The sequence below is a fragment of the Chaetodon trifascialis genome, chromosome 20 (assembly GCF_039877785.1).
Source record: "Chaetodon trifascialis isolate fChaTrf1 chromosome 20, fChaTrf1.hap1, whole genome shotgun sequence".
Lineage (NCBI taxonomy): Eukaryota > Metazoa > Chordata > Actinopteri > Chaetodontiformes > Chaetodontidae > Chaetodon > Chaetodon trifascialis.
The window spans coordinates 23,531,495-23,558,661 of NC_092075.1; the positions used below are offsets into that span (position 1 = coordinate 23,531,495).

The 27,167-nt window shown below is 43.5% G+C and overlaps 1 protein-coding gene across 1 annotated transcript in view; it reads left to right on the top strand.

The window, feature by feature from the left end:
• reep5 (receptor accessory protein 5) overlaps positions 1-27,167 on the top strand; it is a 53,167-nt gene that overhangs the window by 11,682 nt on the left and 14,318 nt on the right. The window contains exon 3 of the mRNA XM_070988493.1: positions 4,682-4,820. Coding sequence (XP_070844594.1) covers positions 4,682-4,820 — 139 coding nt within the window. The remainder of the gene's footprint in view (positions 1-4,681; positions 4,821-27,167) is intronic.

Below are 27,167 nucleotides of genomic sequence, written 5' to 3' on the forward strand. Positions count from 1 at the left end.
CAACAATTGGTAAAATTAGCACATATGTTTGGTTAAATAACAGTCTAATTTTCAGTTACATCTACTTTGCATTTGGAATTTTATGTACTTTTTTTTGTGGTTTTCAACTTACAAGGCACAATTGCATTGACTCAGGTTTTTTTTATTATATCTACTCAATTGTTTCATGTCACGGTACTAAATGTAGTTAGTTAGATATACTTGTTATTTTTATTCAGATTTACCAAGATCATAAAGTATATTTAAATGATTTTGCAGCTTTTTAATTTACTCAATATTTGTAAGTGTAAAGATGTTTCACCAAGGAAATTGAGTAGAGCACAGTAAAATTTTTAGAGTGCACAGATATACCTCCTGTTGAGACCTGATGATAGCCCTGCAAGCCTAGCTGCTGTGTTCAACTGTCACCGATTTAAAATGTTTGATGGCCCAAAACTTTCTTCAACTCATTGAATCAAAAACAGAAATTTTATTGTTCACTCCCCCACATTCCACCTTTCCCACAGAAAACACCCTGGGCCCACTGTCCACATACATCCAGCCCACTGCCAGAAATTTAGGAATTACATTTGACTCAGCCCTCACCTTCCAACCCCAGATTAATAAACTCGTCCAGTCCTGCTTGTTCCAATTACGCACCATCTCCAAAATCAAACCCATGCTCTCACGCACCAACCTGGAAAAAATAATACACTCCTTCATTTTCTCAAGACTGGACTACTGCAACTAACTCTTCTTCTCTATAAACAACAAAACACACTCTCGCCTCCAACTGATCCAGAATGTAGCAGCTAGGCTTCTCACTGGTTTTAATAAATATCACCACATTACTCTGATTTTAGCTTCTCTCCACTGACTCCCAGTGTGTTTTAGGATTGATTTTAAGATTCTACTGATCACTTTTAAAGCTCGTCAGGGCTTGGCCCCAAATTATATTGCTAATTTGTTGACCCCATACAATCCAGCTCATTGCCTTAGATCCTCAGGTGAGTCACTCTTGGTTGTTCCAACGTCGAGACTCAAGACAAGAGGTGACCGTGCCTTCTCTGTTAGAGCCCCTCGACTTTGGAATGACCTGCCTGAGGAGATAAGGCTTGCAGTTTCGGTTGACTCTTTTAAATCACTTCTTAAAACTCATTTTTACAGACTTGCTTTTTTATAATGTTATCTCTTCATTTTTTTCTGTTCTTTTCTTTTTCTTATCACTTTCTCTTTGTCTCCTTTTTAGAAATTGATATTGCCTTCTTACTCTTGACCTTCTTTTCTCCCCCATCTTTTTATTTTATTTTGCTCTTGACCTAAGCATGTTCAGCCTGTTTACTGGCCCTCTGTTGGGCCCTCTGCTCTATAAAGCACTTTGTAAACCTTGTTTTTAAAAGGTGCCATATAAATAAAGTTATTTTTATAAAGTTATCATTTTCCCTGTCATTCTGATTAGGATCAGTGCTTTCCAGCATGAGCGTTGACCATCTGCACTGCACGCATCTGATACTGCCCCCTGTACAGGCAGCGCTCTTATTGAACAGTACAAGTTGGGGATCGCAACTTGGCTTAAGTATTTTCTGCTCAGCATTTCATAACTGGGATCCAATGTCTTGATCATCTGACTGAAGCCTTTTTCTTCTACAGTGTTATGCAGGACCATGTCTTTGCCTGGGTGGATGGTGACAGAGTTTGCAATCTCGATCCACCGTTTTTTGTTTTTTTTTCTTTCTGTCATAGGGAGTCCCTCTAGTAAATGCACCTTGAAGTGACATTTGGCTCAATTTTTCTTCTGCTTTTCCTGTGTTACCTGCTGATGTGGAGGGCGCTGATCTTAACTTCATACATTCTTGATATTCCAAGACATACTTGCGGCTAAGGTGGTGGAGCAAGTTGCTTGTATTGCCATCTCCAGCGACAACTTTAGCCTGACCAAAAAAATACAACAGACATGGCTCCTCTTTTTGGCACAAGTTCTTCTGTGTCATCCTGTTCTGCTAGTTCTGCAGCTTCGATTTCGGAACTTTCAATGTCTGTCCCATCCATCTTCACCGTAACATAACACCAGAGCACTACAGTTTACCCTCACCATGCCCTGCACCAATGAAAAACGGTCCCGTCTGAGACAGTGTTGTGCGGTGCAGCGTTGTGTAATCACATACACCGGTGTGGCACTATATTAAAAATTCATATCATAATAAAAAATATACACCAGTATTCGGTGTGACCTGGTATACTGCCCAGCCCTACTGGATAGCACTGCAAAAGAGAACATTTAGTGGAAGTCCAAAAACACAAACACAAAAATCCAACATGAACTCAGTCTGGCTGGGAATAAATTCTGAAGAAGGGTTTTTCAAGCGATATTCACACGGAGAAAAGACGTTTCACATGGGAGAGATCAGGACAAACTGGCAACCAGTGGTGCAGAAAGCCAACCTTATGTACAGCTGGTCTGATGAGCCTAATGTGCAGCAGGTCCGCAGGTGAGAAGGCCAGCAGAGATAGTTGGAGCCAGCAGAGATAGTTGGAGGCCACGCCTAGCCTCAGACAGACAGGGGAACAGATAGACAGACAAATAGCACCAAGGGAAAAGGGGTAAAGGAAAGCACTAGGGATAGACAGATGAGCACATCCTTACACATATCAAATAACGAAGAGCCAATTAAGGATAGAACATTTTTAAGCAGCTCCTCATCTATAAATACTTGCAGAAATCCCCTTTGTCCATTAGATTAAATTCTTCTTTAAGGTCCTCAAATGATATAAATGATATGTCTCTGTAGAGATCACTGACCGCATGTATCCCTTCAAAATCCAAGTACTTAGATATTTCATTGCTACTGGGATCCATCTAAACTGAAATGTGGCCATAGCTGATTGGTTGCATACTCTCGATATCAGCATGCCTTCGTATTTTTGCCAATTTGTTTTGTACCATGATATTTTTGAAAAAGATTCAATTGTACATAGAACATTATGGATTGTTGGTACCTGGTCCTTGATACTAGTAAAATGTCTCTTGTGTACCAATCCCTACCCTGATTGGAGTGATTAGGGGCTCCAGAAATAGTATAAAGAATAATGGACTGAGGGGATCTCCTTGTTTGGTCCCAGGTGTTGGTCCCAGGTGTTAAAGTAAAAAAAGAGCGATATCATTCCATATGTTGTTACAGTCACCCTTGGATCTGAATAAATTGCGTTCACCCACTTCTTCCCCACACTCAAATATTTGAAGAGTATATCATAAAAAACCCCATTCCACCCAATCTAATGCTTTTTTTAGCATCCAAGGAAAAGGAAGCTGTTGAGTTGCTTTTGCCAAAGTATAGGTAAGGTGCAATAGGCACCTGACATTCCTGACCTTCCCTTTATGAATCCCACTTGATCTGTGTGTATCAAATGTGCTAAAAAAAAATTTGCAATCTCATAGCAAGAACTGTTGTCATTTTGTAGTCGACATTAATAGGTCTAAAATTTCCTGGATCTTTATTTATTATGTTTATTTTAACAATAAGAGAGATCAGAGCTTCATTAAATGTATCTGATAGTTTCCCCAGTGAAAAAGATTCCTCATTCATATTTGTAGAACAGGAGCCCATTTGTCAACATATTTTTGATGATATTCTGAGGGAAAACCATCTAGTCAAGGCAACTTTCCAGCCTTTATTACTCGTAATCACCCACCTCTGATTTCTGATTGTGAAGTTGTTTCTAAAAATTAGCAAACCCTTTATCAGTGTCTCTTGTGTTGGTCTCTATTTCTCTTTTCACATTTTAATAGCTGGTATGGCATAACTAGTCTTTTTTTCGTGTAAGTATCTGGCCAGTAGTTTCCCTCTGACTCCTTAAATGGAGTTTTAAGATTCCTTACTTTTCCTACTTTTCTTTGTATTTGCTCTCTTTTTTTCTTACTGGAGTTGGCTATAATCTTTCTCTTCATATAAGCCTGAGAGGCTTCCCAGACTCTCTAAACCATATATGTCAAACTCAGGATGGATGGAATTATCTTTGGCCCACATGATAATATCAGATTATTATTAGGGCTGGCCTGCCGGTATATTGCACGCACCAAAATGTAATATTTAATTATTAATGTTGTTGTACAGGCAATAACTTATAGGCTGTGTTAGTTCCCGGTTCAGTATGTTTAGTAAGGTCATTTCAATCAGTTTTCAATAAATATTGAACCAGTCCAGCCCTCAACTTGGAACAATTTTTTTGATTTTGGCCCACTGTGTATTTGAGCTTGACACCCCTGAGGGTGGATGCTTAAGAATAGTTAAGTGTACTAAGAGTGTGACTTCAACAGTAGAACTTGTATTTTGGTATTCATCACCTACCAACTGTGTCATTTAGTTATTTTGATCCATGGCTGTCTTTCCCTAACCAAAACCATGACTTCAGAGGTGAGAAAACACCCTGAGTGATGCAACTGATCACTGAATTAGTCAGGAATGTCCTGCAAAGAAATTTCAGACATCACAAGGTATAGCCTCAAGGAGAGATAAATGAAAGAAAGAAAATTTTGGAAAAAAGGAAAGGGAAAAACAAATGAGGGATGGAAGTAAAAAACAAAACAAAACAAAACAAAACAAAACTGAATGAGACATCCACATACTGGACATGATTTTCAAGAGTAATGTTGACCTTATATATCAAACCATTTCACTTATATGTTGTTCCTATCTGTTTCTAGGATTAAGGCCATTGAAAGTGCCACCAAAGAGGATGATACTAAATGGCTGACCTACTGGGTGGTGTATGGAGTCTTCAGTGTGGCAGAGTTTTTTGCTGACATCTTTCTCTCCTGGTTCCCATTCTACTATATTGGAAAGGTAATCCAGCTTGCACCTGTTATGCTTGTTTGTGTTTCACTCAGTGTGCCGGAAAATGTGATGAAATATAAGAGGAATGCTGAGAACACTGTCAGCAGATTCACCAGCAACAAATAATGCAGAGAGCCTGTTTGCTTTAAGGGTTGTACACCACGTTCCAAATTATACAAATGATATTTTTCTCAGATTTCCTAAATAGTCGATGCAAACAACAGTCATTATAATTTCAAGTCATCAACCGTTATAGTATAATTCAGATTTTTTTGAACAAACCCTCCAATGATAACAGTATTTTTTAAAAAAATCAAAAAATCAAAATGCACTGTTCTAAATTATTATGCACAACAGAGTTTCAAAACATTTTATAGGTTGTAACAAACTAAAAATGGTCATTTGTTAAATTTGCAGCATTAGGAGGTCATATTATCTGAAATCAAAAGCTATTTAAATCAAAAAAACATCTTAACAGGCCAAGTTACATCTTAACATAGGACCCCTTCTTTGATATCACCTTCACAATTGTTGCATCTATTGAACTTGTGAGTTTTTGGAAAGTTCTGCTGAAATTTCTTTGCAGGATGTAATTCAATTTAATTCAATTTTTATTTGTATAGCGCCAAATCACAACAGAAGTTGTCTCAGGACACTTTCCATATAGAGCTGGTACAGACCAAGCTCTTTTATCTACAAAGAAACCAACAATTCCCCCATGAGCAAGCACTTGGCGACAGTGGCGAGGAAAAACTTCCTTTTAACAGGCAGAAACCTCGAGCAGAACCAGACTCTGGGTGGGCGGCAATCTGCCTCGACCGGTTGGGTGAGAGAGGAGGAGCAAGAGAGGGAGAGTGAGACAGACAGACAGACAGACAGACAGACAGACAGACAGACAGACAGACAGAAATGCAGTCAGAGAGAGAGAGAGAGAGAGACAGAGAGACAGACATGCAATCACAGTAACAGTGACAGTGGATGTAATAATAGCAGTAGCAGTTGCAGTGGATGTCAGGCAGGGCCAAGGCAGGAGACGCAGCTGCTATCCACAATCCAGATTCAGCCACTGTCCATGGGAACCTGCAAGACGACAAAGCACAGAGACTCCGGGGAAGGATCTAAGTTAGTAACACGCTGTGGTAGGACATGAAAGCGTGCGGATGGAGAGGGACAGAAGGACAGAGGAGCTTGGTGTATCTTTGGATGTCCCCCGACAGTCTAATCCTATAGCAGCATAACTAGGGGCTGGTGCAGGACAAGCCTGAGCCAGCCCTAACTATAAGCTTTATCAAAAAGGAAAGTTTTAAGCCTACTCTTAAATGTAGAGACAGTGTCTGCCTCCCAGACAAAGACTGGAAGATGGTTCCACAGGAGAGGAGCTTGATAGCTAAATGCTCTGACTCCTGGTCTGCTTTTTGAGACTTTAGGAACCATAAGTAGACCTGCATTCTGGGAACGCAGTGTTCGAGTAGGGCAATAAGGTACTATGAGCTCTTTAAGATAAGAAGGTGCCTGGCCATTTATGGCTTTGTAAGTAAGGAGGAGAATTTTAAACTCTATTCTAAACTTTACAGGGAGCCAGTGCAAAGTGGCAAGTATTGGAGAAATATGATCTCGTTTCCTGGTTTTTCTCAGAACACGTGCTGCAGCGTTCTGGAGCAACTGGAGAATATTCACCAACGAATTTGGGCAGCCTGATAGTAAAGAATTGCAATAATCCAGCCTGGAAGTTACGAATGCATGGACTAGTTTTTCTGCATCATTTTGAGACAAAATATGCCTGATTTTTGCGATATTACGTAGGTGAAAAAAGGCAGTCCTTAAAATTTGTTTTACATGGGAGTGAAAGAACATGTCTTGGTCAAAGATGACTCCCAGATTCTTTACAGTGGTGCTGGAGGCCAGCGCAATGCCATCCGTAGCTGCTGTGTCATCAGAAAGTGACTTTCTAAGATGTTTAGGGCCTACTACTATAACTTCAGTTTTGTCCGAGTTTAGCAGCAGAAAATTGCAGGTCATCCAGGTCTTTATGTCAGTGCTTCCTGATAATCTTACCTAAAGGAAGCATATATAAGGTGAATAGAATTGGTCCAAGCACAGAACCCTGCGGAACTCCATAGCTGACTTTAGTGAGCACAGAGGAGTCATCATTAACGCGTACAAACTGAGAGCGATCTGACAAGTAGGATTTAAACCAGCTTAGCACAGTTCCCTTAATGCCAATGAAATGTTCCAGTGTCTGCAATAGGATGCCATGGTCAATGGTGTCAAATGCAGCACTAAGATCCAATAAGACTAGTACAGAGACAAATCCTTTATCAGATGCAATTAGAAGGTCATTTGTAACTTTAACCAGTGCTGTCTCTGTGCTATGATGCACTCTAAATCCTGACTGGAAATCCTCGAATAAACTATTATTGTTTAGAAAGTCGCACAGCTGATTGGAAACTGCTTTCTCAAGAGTTTTTGAGAGAAAGGGAAGGTTGGATATCGGTCTATAGTTGGCTAAAACCCCTGGATCAAGAGTAGGCTTTTTCAGTAGCGGTTTTATCACAGCTACTTTAAAGGACTGTGGTACGTAGCCTGTTGATAAAGACAGATTGATCATGTCTAATACTGAAGAGTCAATTAGAGGTAATACTTCTTTAAACAGCTTAGTCGGAATAGGATCAGAAATACAGGTAGATGATTTTGATGATGAAATTATTGAAATTAGTTGGTGAAGGTCAACAGGAGTAAAACAGTCTAAAACTGTGACAGACTGAGTTACAGTTTCTACGGTTTCAGTGTTTGAAGACAAAACAGTACCTGTTGACGGCAGGAGCCGATGAATTCTGTCTCGAATAGTTAGAATTTTATCATTAAAGAAGCTCATGAAGTCATTACTGTTCAGAGCGAAAGGAATACATGGTTCAATAGAATTATGGCTCTCTGTCAGCCTGGCTACAGTGCTGAAGAGAAACCTGGGATTGTTCTTATTTTCCTCTATTAGTGCAGAGTAATAGGCTGCCCTGGCACTGCGGAGGGCTTTCCTGTATATTTTAAGACTGTCTTGCCAGGCGGACCGAAATTCTTCCAAATTGGTAGAACGCCATTTCCTTTCTATTTTCCGTGAAGTTTGCTTTAATTTGCGGGTTTGAGGAGTATACCATGGAGCTAACCTCCTCTGTTTAATTTTCTTCTTTTTTAGGAGAGCAACAGAGTCAAGTGTCATACGCAACGATCCTGTAGCACTATCAACCAGGTAGACTCCTCTGTTGTATTGAGACATGGCATTGAATTAAATGCTGATGGGATCATATCCTTAAATTTAGCTACAGCACTATCAGACAGGAGTCTGGTATAAGAATTTTTGCCTACTGGCTGGTAGTCTGGTAATATGAATTCGAAAGTTATTAAATGATGGTCTGATAAAAGAGGATTCTGTGAGGAGACTATTAAGTCTTCGATTTCAATGCCATATGTCAGAACAAGGTCGAGGGTGTGGTTAAAACAGTGAGTCGGCTCATGTACATTCTGGCGGAAGCCAACTGAGTCTAATACTGAGATAAACGCAGTGCTAAGGCTGTCATTATCAACGTTGACATGTACATTAAAGTCACCTACAATAATTACTTTATCTGCTTCAAGGACTAAACTTGATAGAAACTCCGAGAACTCAGCTATAAATTCGGAGTAAGGACCAGGAGAGCGGTATACTACAACAAATAAAAGTGGCTGCACTGTTTTCCATTTCTCATGAGAAAGAGTGAGAACAAGGCTTTCAAATGAGTTATAGTCGAGTTTAGGTTTAGGGTTGATCAAAAGGCTTGAGTCAAAAATGGCTGCAACTCCACCTCCTCTGCCGCTGCCTCGAGGAATGTGGGTATTAATATGGCTCGGAGGAGTAGCTTCATTTAGGCTCACATACTCTTCAGGACACAGCCAGGTTTCAGTCAGACAAAATAAATCAACATTATGGTCTGATATTAACTCATTTACTAGAACAGCTTTAGAGGACAGAGATCTGATGTTAAGGAGTCCACATTTAATTCTCCTATCTTGTTGTACTATTGCAGAGGTTGTTCTAATTTTAATTAGATTCTTATGTTTAACTCCTCTTCTCTGTACTTTTGGTTTACTTAGTTTACGTGGTCGGGGGGCAGACACAGTCTCTATGGAGTGTTGGGTGGGTAACTGCTCTAATGGAGGCGCAGAGAAGCGTGTAGGACTGCAGCTCTGCGTCCTGGTCTCAACTCTGAGTTGTCAGGGGTTAGGTTCATAAATAAAATCGGTCAGATTTCTAGAGATGAGAGCTGCTCCCTCCAAAGTGGGATGGATGCCGTCTCTCCTAATCAGACCAGGTCTTCCCCAGAAAGTCTGCCAATTATCAATGAAGCCCACACCGTTTGCTGGACACCACCTCGACAGCCAGCGATTGAACGATGACATGCGGCTAAACATGTCATCACTGGTCAGATTTGGCAGGGGTCCAGAGAAAACTACGGAGTCCGACATCGTTTTAGCATATGTACACACCGATTCCACATTAATTTTAGTGACCTCCGATTGGCGTAACCGGGTGTCATTACCGCCGACGTGAATAACAATCTTACGGTATTTACGCTTATCCTTAGCCAGCAGTTTCAAATTTGATTCGACGTCGCCCGCTCTGGCCCCCGGCAGGCATTTGACTATGGTCGCTGGTGTCGCTAACTTCACATTTCTCAAAATGGAGCTGCCAATAATCAGAGTTGGTTTCTCAGCGGGTGTGTTGCCGAGTGGGGAGAACCTGTTAGAAACATGAAGCGGTTGGTGGTGACCTGTGGGCTTCAGCTTGGGACTATGCTTCCTTCGAACAGTCACCCAGCCTCCCTGGTTTCCCGGCTGCTCGGGAGCTGTCGAGGGACGGCTAGCCGGAGCTGCACTTGGTCGGTCCGCACCGGCTATGGGGGCCTGGCTAACTATAGCTAATGGTTTTGTTTCCATGGTGCGGAGCCGAGCTTCGAATTCACTAAGCCTCGCCTCCAACTCACCAAATAAACTACATTTATTACACGTACCAGTATCACTAAAGGAGGCAGAGGAGTAGCTAAACATGTGACACACCAAGCAGAAGAGAGCTGGAGAGGGACAGAGAGAAGCCATCGCTAGCTGCTAGGCTAAGTTGGTATAGCTAGCAGAGCAGACAAGCGCGTAGACAAATAAAATTGACGGTCGCTAAATAAACAGACTTATGGGTGCTTGAGCAGAACTAATGTTACTCTAGAGCGCGGATAAAAGGCCGCAGTAACAAAACACAGAGCAAATTACACTCAGAGGAACAAGAGCGACAAACGCACACTACTCGTAAGGCAGCAACCAGAAACAGGAAGTGAGACGATACGCTTACCTCAGCACGTCAGCACGTCAGCCGTCGTCCACACTGACTCAGGATGTAAGAATAGCCTCCCAGAGCTGCTGTTTTGATGTGAACTGCCTCCCACTCTCATTGATCTTTTGCTTGAGGATACCCCAAAGATACTCAATAGGGGGAAGATGGGGGCCACACAGTTTCTCTCCTTTTATGCCCATAGCAGCCTATGACACAGAGGTATTCTTTGCAGCATGAGATGGTGCATTGTCATGCATCAAGATGATTTTGCTATGGAAGGCATGGTTCTTCTTTCTGTACCACAGAATAAAGTGGTCAGTCAGAAACTCTACATACTTAACAAGGTCATTTTCACACCTTCAGGGACCCTAAAGGGGCCTACCAGCTTTCTCCCTCTCTCCCCATGATTCCAGCCCAAAACATGACTCTGCCACCTCCTTGCTGACGTCGCAGCCTTGTTTGGACATGGTGGTCATCCATCATCCATCATCCATCCACTACTCCATCCATCTGGACCATCCCGGGTTGCATGGCACTCATCAGTAAACAAGACTGTTTGAAAATTAGTGTTCATGTATTTCTGACCATTTCTGCTTGTTTAGGGGTGGCTGAATAGTAGGTTTATGCACAACTGCAAATCTCTGGAGGATCCTACACCTTGAGTTCAGCAGGACTCCAGAGGCACCAGTGGCTTCAAATACTTGTTTGCTGCTTTGTAATGGCATTTTAACAGCTGCTCTCCTAAGCCGATGAATTTGTCTGGCAGAAACCTTCCTTATTATGCCTTCATATGCACAAACCCGTCTGTGCTCTGAATCAGCCACAAATATCTTCACAGTGTGATGATTATGCTTAAGTTTTGAAATATCTAATGTTTTCATACCTTGTCCAAGATATTGCACTATTCAATGCTTTTTGGCAGCAGAGAGATCCTTTTCTTTCCCATATTGCTTGAAACCTGTGGCCTGCTTAATAATGTGGAATGTCCTTCTTAAGTAGTTCTTTTTTGACTGGGCTCACCTGGCAAACTAATTATCACAGGTGTCTGAGATTGATTTCAATGATCCAAAGAGCCCTGAAACACAATACCATCCATGAGTTTAATTGAAAAACAAAAAATAAAATGTTTGTGAAACTTAAATCCAATTTGCTTAATAATTTGGAACGCGGTGTACAATGTGTGTGTTAATCTTCATCATTATAGAGGACTGACATGCAGAGAGTGAGAGACACAGTGTGAAAGATATATTGAAAGGTACAGCATTGAGGGTCTTGTTTTCTCATTTTTATTTGAATTTTGTTTCCTCGTGATCTTGACACACATAATAACAATATTTTGATGAGGTAATGATTTATAATATGCAGCCATAGTCTCTGTACACTAAAGTAAACCAGTTGTGCCAGTTGAAGGGTCTGACAGTGTGCCAGTGTTACCACAGGCACACTGTCAGACCCTTCAGTTGTATTACTGGAGTCAATAAAGAAACTGATTTGTATGCAGAAATGAATGTGATCTCTGATCAGTAACTGGTATACACAAAGGGAAAATTGCATTTGACATATTATTGACATTTTAACATACATTTTCTGTGTATGTCAAAGATAACACAGTGTTGATTAATGGGGAAAATACTAAGCATATCTACCTATCTCTGTCCACAATCGAAACAAAGCTGCGTCAAAGTAAACTATCAGTGTTTATACAGCAGCCAAAGCCTCATAGTATTTCTGAAACAATGTCCAGTGTGGTATCACAACTGAATAAAACAGTGTTAGAGAAAGGACAAGAAACACAAATGAATGAAAAGTGAGTGCATTATTACGATGAAGGAATCAATTAATCATTTGGATGTCAGGCACCTCAATACCAAAACACAGGTTCTAGCCTCCTGCTAACACTGCTAATGGTCGTCCCCCCCAACTGCAGAGTATAAACAACAGGCTGTAACTTCAGGTCATGCTCTACAAGAACGTATTAGTTCCGATGAATATCAGAAATATATTATTATTATTGAGATTGCGGTCGCTGTACAGGTCTGTCGTGGTGAAGAAGGAGCTGACTCGATTTACCGGTCAATCTACGTTCCTACCCTCACCTATGGTCATGAACTTTGGGTCATGACCTAAATAACGAGGTCCCGAATACAAACGGCTGAAATGAGTTTCCTCCACTTTGTGGCAGGGCGCTCCCTTAGAGATGGGGTGAGGAGCTCTGTCACCCGGGAGGAGCTCAGAGTAGAGTCGCTGCTCCTCCACATCGGGAGGAGTCAGCTGAGGTGGCTCGGGTATCTTTATCGGATGTCCCCTGGACGCCTCCCTAGGGAGGTGTTCCAGGCATGTCCCACCGGGAGGAGGCCCCGGGGAAGACCCAGGACACGCTGGAGTGACTATGTCACTCGGCTGGCCTGGGAACGCCTCAGGATCCCCCCGGAAGAGCTAGGGGAAGTGTCCGGGGAAAGGGACGTTTGGGCGTCCCTGCTCAGACTGCTCCCCCCGCGACCCGGCCCCGGATGAAGTGGGAGAAAATGGATGGATGGATGGATATTATTCTAAATTAGACTGATCAGAATAATGTTGCATATATGATATTGCCAACATGGAAATATAAAATATGATTTTATGAATAACTCGTGACAGAAAGTATTCAAAATAAGATGTGTTGTCTTTTGTTACTTTGCTGTGCTCCTGGACATGCTTTCTTTTACAATATGATTTGTAGCTGTAATGTTGTAGAGTTGATTCTAGTTATTTGTTCATTATTTGGAATTTATGTAAAACCAACAATGTCATGTGTTGCAAAAACACACTTGAACAGGACGAGTAACCCACGGTGATGTACCCAGGGAGAGACGCAGGACGACACGTGGATACTGAAAATAAACACTCTTATTTATTAAACAAGGAAGTCCAGAATGCGAACTAAAGGTGAGAGCAAAATGAGCTCTGAGTAGAACTGGAAACAAAGGAGACTTCTTCCTTCACAGGCAGGACGGGGCTGGGCTGAGGGCTCACCGACAGGACAAACTCGCTAAGGCAAGCAGACGATTCCACGAATACTGGTGAACTGCGCCGGGCTTATATACAGGCAGGTGAGGGGGTAGAGTGATGACTTGATAATTTACAGGTGTGGCAGGTCTGGCATAGTTTGCCGGCAGGTGCAGCCCATACACCAATCTAGACAAAACAGGGTAGACAGCACAAGACCACAAGAGGGCAGGGGACACACAGAAACAATAGGGCGAGGAGGAAAACAAGCACTACCTAACAAACAAAGCATCTGAACAGGACTGAACCATGTATTTGTGCAAACAGGATGTCCTCAGAAGTTATGTGTCCCAGTGAGCTTTGATAAACCTCAACTCTCTTGTAGTCTTAACGGCCACTTTTGTAGTTACATGTCACACAAGTAGGCACGACCAGAAAATACTTTAAGTGTGAGTATTGGGACACACTGGTTCAATGTTATTGGTAGATTCAGATTCACCACCACTCCTAATTAACTGAAAAAAAAGTCAGCCTATCCCAGAGCGTCTTCTCACAGGTTTAACCTCACTGGTATCATCTATGTCAGGCATAGCCTGAAGCTGCCCCGAAAAACTCCACCCTGTTGTGATGCTGTGGGGGTTAAAAAAATGAAAATAAAAACACCACAGTCTTTTATAAAGAGAATGAATAACAATAGATAGAAAAATTAAGTTACTAACAAAGAAAGCTGTTGCTGGGACCCTCCAACAAACCAGCTGCAGACAATTGCAGTATTCTTGAAGGCAAATAATAGGCTCTATTTTCGACTCTGCTGCCAGCGCAGGCGCGGTTCAAAGTCAGGTCCGCTGCGCCGATGGGGCATGATGGTGCAGACTTTGGTATTTTCATCCACTGCGCTGCCAGCGCCTCTCCTTCCCCTTCTCATCTCTGTCCCACCCAGTGGTGCAACTGGGAAAGAGGGAGGGGAGAAGGCGTGGAGTGGGTTTGACACAGCCGAGTGAAGTTTTCAGCAATCACAGCAGCTCCTCGCCTCACCTTTAAGAACGCCGCTGGCCAGGCGCATGGCAAGTTTCGAGGATAACTGAGACCCCACGGGAAAGTGTCCGATGCCCAAACTTCTCCCAGGAGGAGACTGACGTCACTCATGTCTCATGACATCTGTTTGTATTACTTTGCACACTCCTTTGTATATAATGTTTATTTTTTCTCAGTACATATATATATATTGTTTTATATTCTGTTATAAATTTTGTGGTGTATTTTGTTTACATATATATATATTCTCAATATAAATATTTTGTTTTTAGATTTGCTTTTTATATATATAGTTCTTTCTCTTTTCTTTCTTTTCTAATTTTATTCTAATTCTATTCTTGTAAGGAGCACTGCAACCAAAACAGTTTTCCCTTGGGGATAAATAAAGGATTTCTGATTCTGATTCTGATTCTGATGTCTAAATATGAGGTCCTTAGATGGTAAATCCTCTCATCCTCCTCAAAGCAATGATGTACTCCATCTTTGTAGATAACGTTAAGCATTACAATGATAACATTTGTATTTGGAATGAAATGACGTGGGTAATAGTGGACAACGATCATCACTTTCGTTTTTTCCATGTGTCTGTCTCTCTGTCTCTCGAGTGCTCTGAGATGCAGTATATATGCTCTGTAGGATGTCACAGCTGTTTCTGGTTGGCACAGCAACGTTAACCGATTAGTTCGCATCCCTGTTTCACCTGTGTACATTCGGTCAGGGTGAGTGACCATTACGCATGCCGAACAGGCTTGCGATGTCATCAGATGAGATGCTGATCAAAATATAGGTCTGACTGTATGTGCTGACTCAGACAGTTGCATTGAATCATCGCTGTTGCTAATTATTGATCGCAGTGTGCATTCGATGACTGACCGAGCACTGCTGAAAACACCATTAAAACCACGCTGCCGTCTTGTTGACGGTGTGATATATGCCACGTTTTCAGTGGATAGCTGTTATCACCTAGCAGCTACCCATGCAGAGGGGTGTCCCCCTGAAAGACTGTAGGGATGCTAGAATTCGCCACGATGAACGAGTCATGTGCTGACCCGGGGGAAAGTGGCATATACGTTTGTCACCAGGCAATTTGAGTCACAGATCACTAGACATCCCTGTTTCACCTGTGTATATTTGGTCAGGTTGAGTGACCATTACGCGTGCCGAATGCACTTTCGATGTGGTCAGATGAGATACCGATCAAAATATATAAATTTAGGTCTGACTGTATGTGCTGACTCAGATAGTTGCATCGAATTGCGGCTGTTGCTAATAATTGATCGCAGTGAAATGCCAGACACTGTGGAAACCTGACTGTGAGGTGTTGGTGACATGGCCACACGACTCAGCCACTCATCCACTTGCGCCACTGGCGCACAGAGTTGACCAGGTCTGAGGTGGCGAGCTTTCAGCGCATTTTTATGCCGCTGGCGCAGACCGAAATGGTTGAATATGTGCCGGCTCATTATGCCGACACCTCCCCCCTACTGCGCCGCAACGCCCATCCTGGCGCACCTCTGTACGCCTCGGTTTACCAAAATACCAAGTGCGCCATGCGAATGCCTGCACCGCTCGAAAATACTACTGTGCCCAATGGGATTTATCAATGTAGTACAACCCATTAATGTTAGAATCGAACGCCGACGGAGGATTTGTGTGGGTGAGTGCATGTATTGTGGACGGACTGGTCATGCTCTCCCTGCTTGTCCTATACAGCCAAAAGACCAGGCTCGTCAGTAACTCAGGGGATACTGACGAGCCCAGTCTCTGCTAACCCTGTTCCCCCCGAGACTCGCAAGCTCCAGGCCCAAGCTACTTTGGGTGTGGGAGAGGTGGTTTTTCCGTTGCGGGCTCTTATAGACTCTGGTGCCGAAGAGAATCTCCTCGACGAGCACATGGTGGAGGACCTCGGCTGCCAACTGGAGGAACTGGAAGAGCCCCTCAAGGCGTACGCGCTAGATGGAAGGATCATGGCTGAGGTAACTCACCGCACCACTCCTGTTCGATTAACTGTGTCTGGCAATCACCACGAAGAACTATCATTGTTAATTGTGCACTCGCCACACTCCCCACTGGTTCTTGGTCACCCCTGGCTCCAAAGACACAATCCCCACATTGATTGGAGTCAGGGGAGAATTGTGGGCTGGAGCTCATTCTGTCATGCCAATTGTCTCCGCTCAGCTGTTCCTCCCTCAGGTAATGAGAAGGGGATTCCCTGCGCTCCGCCAGAACCACCGGACCTCTCCCTCGTGCCTGCGGCATATCATCACTTCCAGGAGGTTTTCAGTAAGGAGCGGGCGCTATCTCTCCCACCTCACCGTCCCTATGACTGTGCCATAGACCTGCTTCCTGGCGCCCTGCTGCCCTCTGGCCAACTCTACAATATCTCGCGACAGGAACGGGAGGCGATGGAGAAGTATATCCAGGAGTCTTTGGCGGCAGGAATCATCAGACCCTCCACTTCTCCGCTTGGAGCTGGATTCTTCTTGGAGAAAAAAGACAAGTCCCTCAGACCCCGTATAGATTATCGTGGGTTGAATGAAATCACGGTACGTAACAAGTATCCGATCCCTCTCATTAACTCCGCATTTGACTTCCTCCAGCAGGCTAACATCTTCACCAAACTAGACCTGTACAACGGCTATCACTTGGTACGTATCAGGGAGGGGGACGAATGGAAGACGGCCTTCAACACACCCTTGGGCCACTTTGAGTATCTGGTCATGCCTTTTGGCCTCACCAATGCCCCTGCCATCTTTCAGGCCCTCATTAATGACATCCTACGGGACTTCCTCAACAGATTTGTTTTTGTGTATCTTGACGACTTCCTCATTTTTCATTCGCAGTCCCTGGAGGAGCACGTAGACCATGTCCAGCAGGTCCTCTCCAACAGGCTTTTTGTTAAAGCTGAAAAATGTGAATTTCACGCTACTACTGTGTCTTTTCTGGGGTTTATCATCCAGGATGGCAACCTGAGGGCCGACCCAGAGAAGACCAGAGCTGTGGCAGAGTGACCTGTCCCTGAGACCCGGAAGGAGTTGCAGCGTTTTCTCGGCTTCGCCAACTTCTACCGGAGGTTTGTTCGGGATTATAGCAAAATAGCCATCCCCCTGACCAAGTTGACTTCTGTTAAAGTGAAGTTTGACTGGTCAGCGGAGGCTGACAAGGCCTTGCGTAAGCCACTGTCACACTGTCACTGTCAAGTCACTGTTCACCTCTACTCCTGTCCTCATCCAGCCCGACCCCTCCAGACCGTTCGTTGTGGAGGTCGATGCTTCTGACAGTGGGGTAGGGGCTGTTCTCTCGCAGTATGCTGAATCAGACAACCGGCTGCACCTGTGTGCCTTTTTCTCTTTTCATCTCTCCCCTGCTAAACAGAACTATGATGTGGGCAATCATGAGCTGTAAGCGGTGAAACTGGCTTTGGAAGAGTGGAGGCACTGGCTGGAGGGGGCTGAACATCCATTCATGGTGTGGACTGACCATAAAAACCTGGCCTACATCAAAGCGGCGAAGCGCCTCAACTCCCAGCAGGCCTGCTGGGCACTATTCTTCAGTCGCTTTAATTTCCCGCAACACCAAGCCAGACGCCCTGTCCAGACAATTCTCTCCTGCTGAGGCCACCTCCGAGCCTGAATGCATCCTTCCTAAGGACCGCATCATCGCTGCTCTCTCCTGGGAGATTGAGGGGGTGGTCAGGGAGGCCCAGCGTCTTCATCCTGACCCAGGTAACGGGCCACGCAACAAGCTCTTTGTCCTTCCTACCGTCCGTTCACAGGTGTTACAGTGGACGCATGCTCATCGGCTGGCTTGCCATCCCCGGAGCTAACCACATCATCTCCCTGCTGCGTCGCCACTTCTGGTGGCCTACTTTGGACGCGGACACACGGGAATTCGTTGCTGCCTGCTCCACCTGTGCCCAGGGTAAGGACTCCCACAAGGCTCCGGCTAGACTTCTCCTTCCTCTTCTTGTCCCCAGCAGACCGTGGTCTCACATCGCCATAGATTTTGTCACATTGCCCTCCCCAAGCTTCCCTCTGCCCTAGAGACTGCCGAGCTACTGGTCACCCACGTGGCCCGTCTGCACGGCATACCAGTGGACATCGTGTCGGACTGCGGGCCCCAGTTCTCCTTGCAAGTGTGGAAGGCTTTCGCCAAGGCCCTGGGCGCCACAGTTAGCCTCACTTCCGGGTTCCATCCCGAGTCCAACGGGCAGACGGAGAGGGTGAACCAGGACCTGGAGACGGCACTCAGGTGCATCTGCGCTGACAACCCTGCAGACTGGAGTCAGTTCCTTCCCTGGGTAGAGTACTCCTACAACTCCCTCACCTCATCAGCCAGCGGCCTGTCCCCGTTCGAAGTCTCCCTAGGCTACCAACTCCCTCTGTTTCCTGCACAGGAGGCTGAGATCTCTGTTCCTTCCGCAGCCGACCACGTGAAGAGGATCAGGGGGTTTTGGCAGACGGCTACCAGGGCGCTTGAGCATAACCAGGGCGTGAAACAGCGGGCGGCGGACTGACACGGAAAAAGCAGAGGAATCAAGACAGGTCAGTCAGTCTGGTTGTCTACAAAGAACATCCCTCTAAAGACAGAATCTCGCAAAATGTCGCCTAGGTACATCGGACCCTTTCCCATCAACAAGATCATTAACCCCCAGGCAGTCACATTCAAACTCCCGGAGACGATGAGGATTCATCCTACCTTCCACGTCTCGCAGCTCAAACCCGTCTCCTCCAGCCCTCCGTGTCCTCCATCTGATCCCCCCCTCTGCCCCAAATTATTGATGGGGGTCCAGTCTTCACGGTGCGACGCCTGGTGGACATCAGAAGATGGGGCAGGGGGTTCCAATATCTCGTCGATTGGGAGGGGTACGGGCCGGAGGAGCGCTCCTGGGTGCCTCGATCCTTCATACTTGACCACACCCTCATCGATGACTTCCATCGTAGACACCCGGATCAACCTGCTAGGCCGCCAAGAGGCGACCATTGGGGGGGGGGGGGGGGGGGTACTGTTAGGATCCTACCTTCCTGTCTCTCCTTTTGTGTTTCCTCTCCCTTTTCCCTATGTGTGTGTCTGTCTGTCACCCTTGTTCCCGCGGCTGGGCATCCCTGTACCTGCAGCTGGCTCTGCCTCCAGGTGTTCACCTGGAGCACATTTCCTCATTGTTTGGAGTATTTAAAGAGCATGCAGTCTTCTCCCAGTCGCCGGATTATTCTCTCATCCTCCCATGACGGTGTCTGGTCTTCTGGTTGTAAGTACTACGTCTCTGGTTCGATCTCTTCTCAGAGAAAGTGTGTTTTGTTATTCAGTCTACTATCCAGCCACTTACCGTGTGCTGTGTTTTCAGTGTTTCCTGCCGCTTCCACGCGTGCCTCATACCCGCTTGGTCGGAGCTCCTTGTGTTTGCATCCACTCAGTTTGAGTGCGTCTTTTGTTTGTTATTATCCACTCCGTTTGAGTGCGTCTTTTGTTTGTTTCTTATCCACTCGGTGAGCGTGTTTTCTGTTTCCCGTTTTGTTAATAAATTATTGTTTGATTCATTTAAGTCTTGTCTCCGGGTCTGCATTACTGGGTCCAGCTATTTGGTGGCTTGCCAGCCTAACAATTAAGGGCTTTGTATACAAGGAGGAGGATTTTGAAATCATTTCTAGATGTTACAGGAAGCCTGTGCAGAGCAGTTAAAACTGGACTAATGTTCAGCCAAGCTGCAGAGCTTTGAATGAGCTGAAGTCTCTGTTTTTTGTGTTTTGTTTTTTTGAAGGCTATTAAACTGTGCATTATAATAATCAAGTTGGTTTGAAAAAAAGGCATGAATCAGTTTTTCAGCATGTGTAAATTAGTAATGGTTATACTTTAGCGATGTTTAAAAGGTGGAAGCTTTTGTCACCTTTTTGATGTAGGACTTAGATCTGAATCTAGCATAACACCAAAACTTGCAACCTCAGATTTAATCCAGGGAGTTCATTTCCTCAGATTGTTAAACAGAATTTCTCTTTTTGTTTTAGAACTGACTAGTAGGATTCCAACTTTATCCTCATTTAACTTCAAGAAATTATTGCTCATTCATTTATTTGTTGCCAAAAGACAGTAAGGAATGGAGTCTATATTTGCAGCATCAGCCTTTGCCTCAGCACAGTTTTATATCTTTCGCATAACAATGAAAACATACTTTGTGCTCAATAATGACATCACCAAGTGGGCAGCATGTGTCGGAAGAACAGTAATGGACCAAGGCAACTCCTTTCTGCAACCATCCATCCATCCATTTTCTAGGCTGCTTATCATGTCGGTCGTGGGGGGGCCGGAGCCTAACTCGGCTTGGCTCGGGCGGTACACCCTGGATCGCAGGGCACAAGCACACATTCACTCGGGGCAATTTAGAGTCACTAATGAGCATGTTTTTGGTCTGTACCTGGGGAGAACCCACACATGCACGGGAAGAACATGCAAACTTCACACAGAAAGGCCCGAACCGGGAATCGAACCGGCGACCTTCTTGCTGTGAGGCATGCGCACTACCTGCTGCGCCACCGTGCAGCCTCCTTTCTGCAACTCCAAAACAGATGTCATGTTTCTTACACTCATGGTTTTCATGACTAAAACTAAAAGTGTAAAACTTTTTCCTTTTGATTCATGTTTTAACCTAGTTTAAAACACAGTCTACAAGACCAACGAACTGTTCAAGACAATTGATTAAGATATCATGGTTAATAGAATTAGACTTTTCCTTTATTGATCCCAATGTGAGAAACTCTTTTGTTGGAGCAGCAGGTTAAACATACACTCATTTGCTGCGTGTTGTCCCCTCTCTCTGCCCCCTTTCCTGTTGTCCCTATCATAAAGGCTCAAAACCCCAAAAAATAATAAGAAAAAAAGAATATAAACATAGAATAATAGCAATTGTTTAAAGTATAATTAAAGATGTAGTTATATAGTATGTATAATAATATATAATACATATCATTTAATATTCTAATAAGATATTAAAGATACTATTTAACTAAGTATATAAGCAAGTATTAACAGCAGTTCTTAAGAGAGAGAGCAAGCCAGAGCTATAAACTAGATACCAGAAAAAATATGTGCAATTTGCAGATGACAAATGAATGTAAATAATAAGCAGTATGTGCAATATTGTATTAGTGCAAATAATATATAACATTGAAATATGGGGTTTGTAAGGTTGGTAGAGATCAACTCTTTAAATTACTGCTGTACAGTGTGGTGGCTTGTGGCAGGAATGATTTCCTGAAGCGGTCCTTGTGACAGTGAGCTGGAGCAGTCTATTGGAGAAGAAACTCCACTGTCTGTCCACGAGGTGGTGAAGAGGGTGTTCAGGTTTATCCATTACGGATAACAGTCTGTGTCCTCCTCCCCACCACCTCTTCAAAAGTGTCTAATTTGAAGCCAATAATGGAACCTGCCTTCCTGATCAGTTTGTTTAGTCTGTTGTTGTCGCCGGTTCTGATGCTGCTCCCCCAGCACACTGCAGCAAAGAGTGCACTGGCGACAACAGACTGGTAGTGTCAGAACTCAGACTGACAAACTGGGGACCCACAGAGCAGACCAGAGACTGACAGGTGAAGACAATGAACAATCACACACACGGGGAAGTCAAGACACCGAACAAAACAACATGCCGGTAACTTTCGCAAGTCCTTCGCCCTGCACTTCGGCTTACATTGCTGATCATCTTATCCATTTGATTGACAACCTCAGAAATTGCTACAAGATGGGTCTGGCTAGTCGCAGTAATTAAAGTTGCCATGACTCCCGATGTCACTGTATACACTTCCTTTTAATCCGCTATGGATTGAAGTGTGGCTTACTTCGTCACTGACTTTGGAAGACCGCCGCATCGACCCATCTGCCTGGACCAGGAAGCCTGCTTGCCTCCCGGTGAAGCAATGCTGACATTCTGAGAGATGTTGATGAGCATAATCCTCACACGAGAAAGGAAAGTGCTTCTTTCTTCTGATTCTGGTGCTGGAAATTGCTTTCCGATTGTTTAAGACCGAGGCGAGTCCTGATTTTAACGTATTTTATTCACAGTGCGGCTTCACTGGGTCTCAGTTCCTGTTTACATGCGATGTCATACAACGTCATTGTCTGGTTCAGGATTGAATAAAAACTCGGATATTCCTGTTCTGTGCTGCATGGGAATCAGCATGCTTCTTCCAGCAACTCTCCTGTTTTATTTTTTGGCTGTGCTGCACCCGTTACAGAGCTATGGAGACTATAATGTGCATCATCATATTTTAGTCTCTCAAAAAGGCACAAACTATGAACTTGATTCTCGCAGATACTTTCCTAACTGGATCTTACCAACTGAAAAACTGACTGTACCTTATTTTACTTATCTTTTTAGTCCTTATGATTGGTTGTTGTCTTTCTGTTCTTATCCAGCAAGTAGACCATGGGTTAGGTATATTCATTCAGCACCTTCATCAATGCTGGTGAAAAAGAGAAGTTTTATTGTTCTTTTGCTCTTACTGTCAGGTAATGTTCAACCTAACCCTGGTCCAGATCTTAAGTGCTTGAGTACCCCTAGTGATTTTAAATCCAGATCTGGACTTGGCATTATTCACTTAAATATTAGAAGTCTACTTCCCAAACTGGATCTAGTAAAGATCTGGGCTAAACCTACTGATACTGTCTGAAACATGGCTTAAGAAATCCATCACAGATAAAGATATTGCAATCAAGGGCTATAATGTTTTTTGTTGTGACCATCCTAGAAAAGGTGGTGGAATTGCAATATATATAAAACATAAATTTAATGCTGCTCTTCTATTATCTGTAACTCGCAGCAAACAATTTGAATTCCTTGCCCTTAAATTGGAACTCCTTAAGGACCATTTTATTACTATTGTAGGTTGCTACAGACCCCCCTCAGCAAGCAGTGAGGCCTTATTGTCATTGAACAATTAACTATCAACTAGGGATGCACATGGTTAACTGTTAAACCGTTAACCGATAACAGGAATGTTAACCGATTAATACTAACGGTCAATATTGTTTTTTAGCTATGTAAGTCAATCAACTCATGGGGGCGTGTCGAGTTCTTAAGTTCGTGGCTATTACAACGGACTGCTGGACCGCGCTCACAACAGAGAGCTGTCTTGTTAACGCAGAGCATGCCAGGTAGACACACAGCTGATAACCTCACAGCTAAACTGGTTGATGCAGTGGAGACGTGGCGACTTAGTGGGAAAGTGTCCACATGCGTCCACGACAACGCGTGCAACATGGTGACAGCCAACTCTCCCGGAAGGGTCAGCTGGGACTCGATCCCCTGTTTTGCATATACACTGCAGCTGGTGGTAAATGACGGATTTAATGTGTTTGTGCGTGTTATTGTTGCAGCGGGGCGGCTTGTCAGGCACTTCAGCCACAGCACACCTGCATGCAAGGCACTGGAGGCCAAACAGGACCAAATGCAACTTCCGAAGCACCAGCTTATTGTGCGCAATTACGCACAAAACACACGTTACATTGAATATTATTTTTTTATCTCCAGACACGCCGCGTGTCGTCCAGGTTACAGTAAAATGGTTCGGAATGAAGCCGCATCATCCAGATAAACATTGAGCTCCATCAGAACTGTTTAAAAATCTGATTTCAGAGGCTAAAACTTTATTTTGGACATGAATCAGAACACACAAAGAAATCACCAGCACGCTCGCTCTCGACATAATTTAAAAAGCAATAGGAGACGATTGAAGCCTACAGTACTGTTAATTATCTAAATCTTGTAGCTTTTTTTTTTACATTTTAGATGAGTAATCTAACTATTTGCCGTTATTGTAAATCTGCAGTTCAGCACCGGACAGCGCAGAGTCAGTGACTCTCTGATTCCAACCTTTCCTTACATGGAAAGCCTTGTCGGAATGGTGGGACATTTGTGTGTCGGAATAGCGGTATTTTGGGATGGTGATATGTCTAAATGGTGGTATGTCGGAATGACGGAATGTCGGAATGGCAGCATGTAAGGGCATTTAAATCTTATCGGTTAACGGTTATTAATCGTTAACGGGCGTCGGTTAACGGTCATAAAAAAAATTTTAAATGTGCATCCCTACTATCAACCTTAAATTTCAATGAGATTCTTCTTATTGTGGACTTGACTTGGGATTGGTTGTCATCTGTCTCTGATGGTTTTAATTCAACCTGTGACTCTTTTAATCTCACGCAGCTAATTAGCGGTCCAACCCGTCCGAATCTTAAATGCCCAGAGAAATCTTCCCTTCTTGATCTTTTCTTAACAAACGCTCCTCATAAATACTCTGATATTGGTATTTTTGCAAATGATTTGAGTGATCACCATGTTATCGCCACTGTCAGGCAAGCTAAGCTACCAAAAGTTAGGCCACAAATCATTTTTAAATGTGATTTTAAACATTTTTGTGAGCAAGCTTTTCATCATGATTTATGGCTCTTTGATTGGTCCAGGATCACTCATATAACTGATGTGGAGCTGGCTTGGAAATATTTTCATGATGTGTTTACCAACATTAGAAACAAACACGCTCCTTTCCGTAAATTCAGTGAAAGGTAGAAATAATCCTTGGTTTTCTCCAGAGCTGTCCATTCTACTAAAAGAAAGGGATACTGCCTGGGCTAAGGTCAGAAATACCAAATCCCAGGCTGACTGGCTGGTTTTTAGGCAGCTCCGAAATCACTTTACCTCTCTTGTCAAGAAGGCAAAGTCTGAGTTTTATCTTGCCAAAACCACCAGTAGTTTAAATGATCCCAAGAAATTTTGGAAAGTCATAAAAGCATCTTATGGGAATAAAAACACAAATGAGCTGCCAACTTGTATTGTGAATGACTCATGTAGTCTAACTGATAAATCAGCCACACTCAATTGTTTTAATGAACATTTTATTTCTTCAGGTTCTTTATTTGACTCCTTATCTCCACATCCGAATCAGCCGAATGACCAGAAGGTTTGCACGTTGCCACCCCTTCATACTCCCATGGCTTATACATTCAATTTTACTTCTCTTGATGTGTTTGAGGTCAAGAGAGCCTTAAAACAAGTGGATCCTGGTTAATCTGCGGGTCCTGACAAACCTGAGCCCTTCTTTTTGAGATCAGCCGCTGATTTTATTGCAGAACCTCTTATTTTTAATCTTTCCTTGTCCAGTAATGAGATTCCTAACATATGGAAATCTGTCTTTGTTTTACCTTTGTTGAAAGGAGGTGATCCCACAGCAGTTAATAGCTATAGACCCATCTCCAAATTATGTGTCCTAGCTAAAGTTCTTGAAAAGTTTGTCAGTGAACAACTTGTGAACAACAGTGAACGATGGTTGATCATATCATTTTGGCAGATAGACTGCACAGGATTGGCCTATCTCAGCATGCTGTAAAGTGGTTTTTAAACTACCTGTCTGATAGAACTCTATGTGTCCAGTTTGCTGGGTCCTCGTCGTCTTTCCTAAGGGGCGTGCCTCAGGGTTCCATATTAGGTCCGTTGTTGTTTTCCATTTTTGTAAACAATCTCTGTGATGATGTATTGGATGTTGTGTTTCATTTTTATGCAGATGATGCGGTCATATATTGTTCATCCCCCGTTGTAGCGCAAACCCCTTGAGCTCTTGCAGTCAGCTTTCAATGTTGTTCAATCCCAGCTGACTTAGCTTAAACTAGTGCTAAATGCAGATAAATCTAAGGTGATGTTTTTCTCAAATGGTAAACAACTGCCATTGAATATTCCAAAAATATCAACTGCTCGTGGAATTGAGCTTGAAATGGTCACGACATATAAGTAATTGGGAATTGTTAATGATGAGAACTTGTCTTTTAATTCACACATAGAAAAACTTGTGTCTAAACTTAAAATCAAATTGCTTTAGAAACAAGTCCTGTTTTTCCTTACAAAAATTAGAAAATGCTTGATCCTGACCACTTTCATTCCTTTTCTAGATTATGGAGACTTGCTTTTTATGAATGCACCTGAGACTTACTTGAAAAAACTGGATACTGTATATCACTGTACTTTACGTTTTATGACTGGTTGTGGCAATCTTGTCCACCACTGCACTTTGTACGCAACGGCAAACTGTCCATCTTTGTCTGTCTGCAGATTCTCTCGATGGATGGTTTTTATATATAAATCTCTTCTCGGGCTGGTTCCCACCTATTTGTGTTCCTATATGTGTAGAGATTCTAGTCAGTACAGCCTTCGCTCACAGGACGTCCTCCGCATGTTGGTTCCTAGAACCAACACAGATCTTGGTAAAAAAGCCTTCAGATATGCTGCTCCCTGGTCATGGAATGACTTACAGAAGGATCTGAGGCTACCTGAACTGATCACTTTGGGGGAATTTCAGTCCATTTTAAAGGACAGAGAAGCCAGTTCTGTTGGGCAATGTACTTGTTTCAAAATTTTTTTACTGCCGAAATGAAATTATTGCCGAAATTATTTTGACCTGTCGCATGCTGTAAGTATGTTGTAAGTACTTTCTGTTTCTAACTATAGTGTGTGATTGCTGTTGTTGTTGTATGTATTGTTGTAACTTTGTCCTCGCTGCCCTCTTGGCCAGGTCACTCTTGAAAAAGAGATTTTAATCTCAATGAGTCTTTTACCTGGTTAAATAAAGGATATTGATTGATTGATTGATTGATTGATTGATTGATTGATTGATTGATTGATTGATTGATGGATGAGCACCTCCACCATTTCCTTGGCGGAGGTAATCTTAGGTAAGGGTATGAACCGTTCCATCTTGGATAACCGGTCCACTATTGTCAGTACAACAGTGTTACCCTCTGATTGGGGCAGCCCGGTCACAAAATCGAGTGAGATGTCCAACCACGGCCGCCGTGGCACAGGAAGAGGCTGAAGAAGTCCAGCACTGGGGGCGTTCTTGCTCTTATTCTTTTCACAGGTAGGGCAGGCCTCCACATACTCCTTGACATCATTCCTCATTCCACCACCAAAACCTCTCACAGACCCAGGCCAGAGTTCTGGGTTTAAT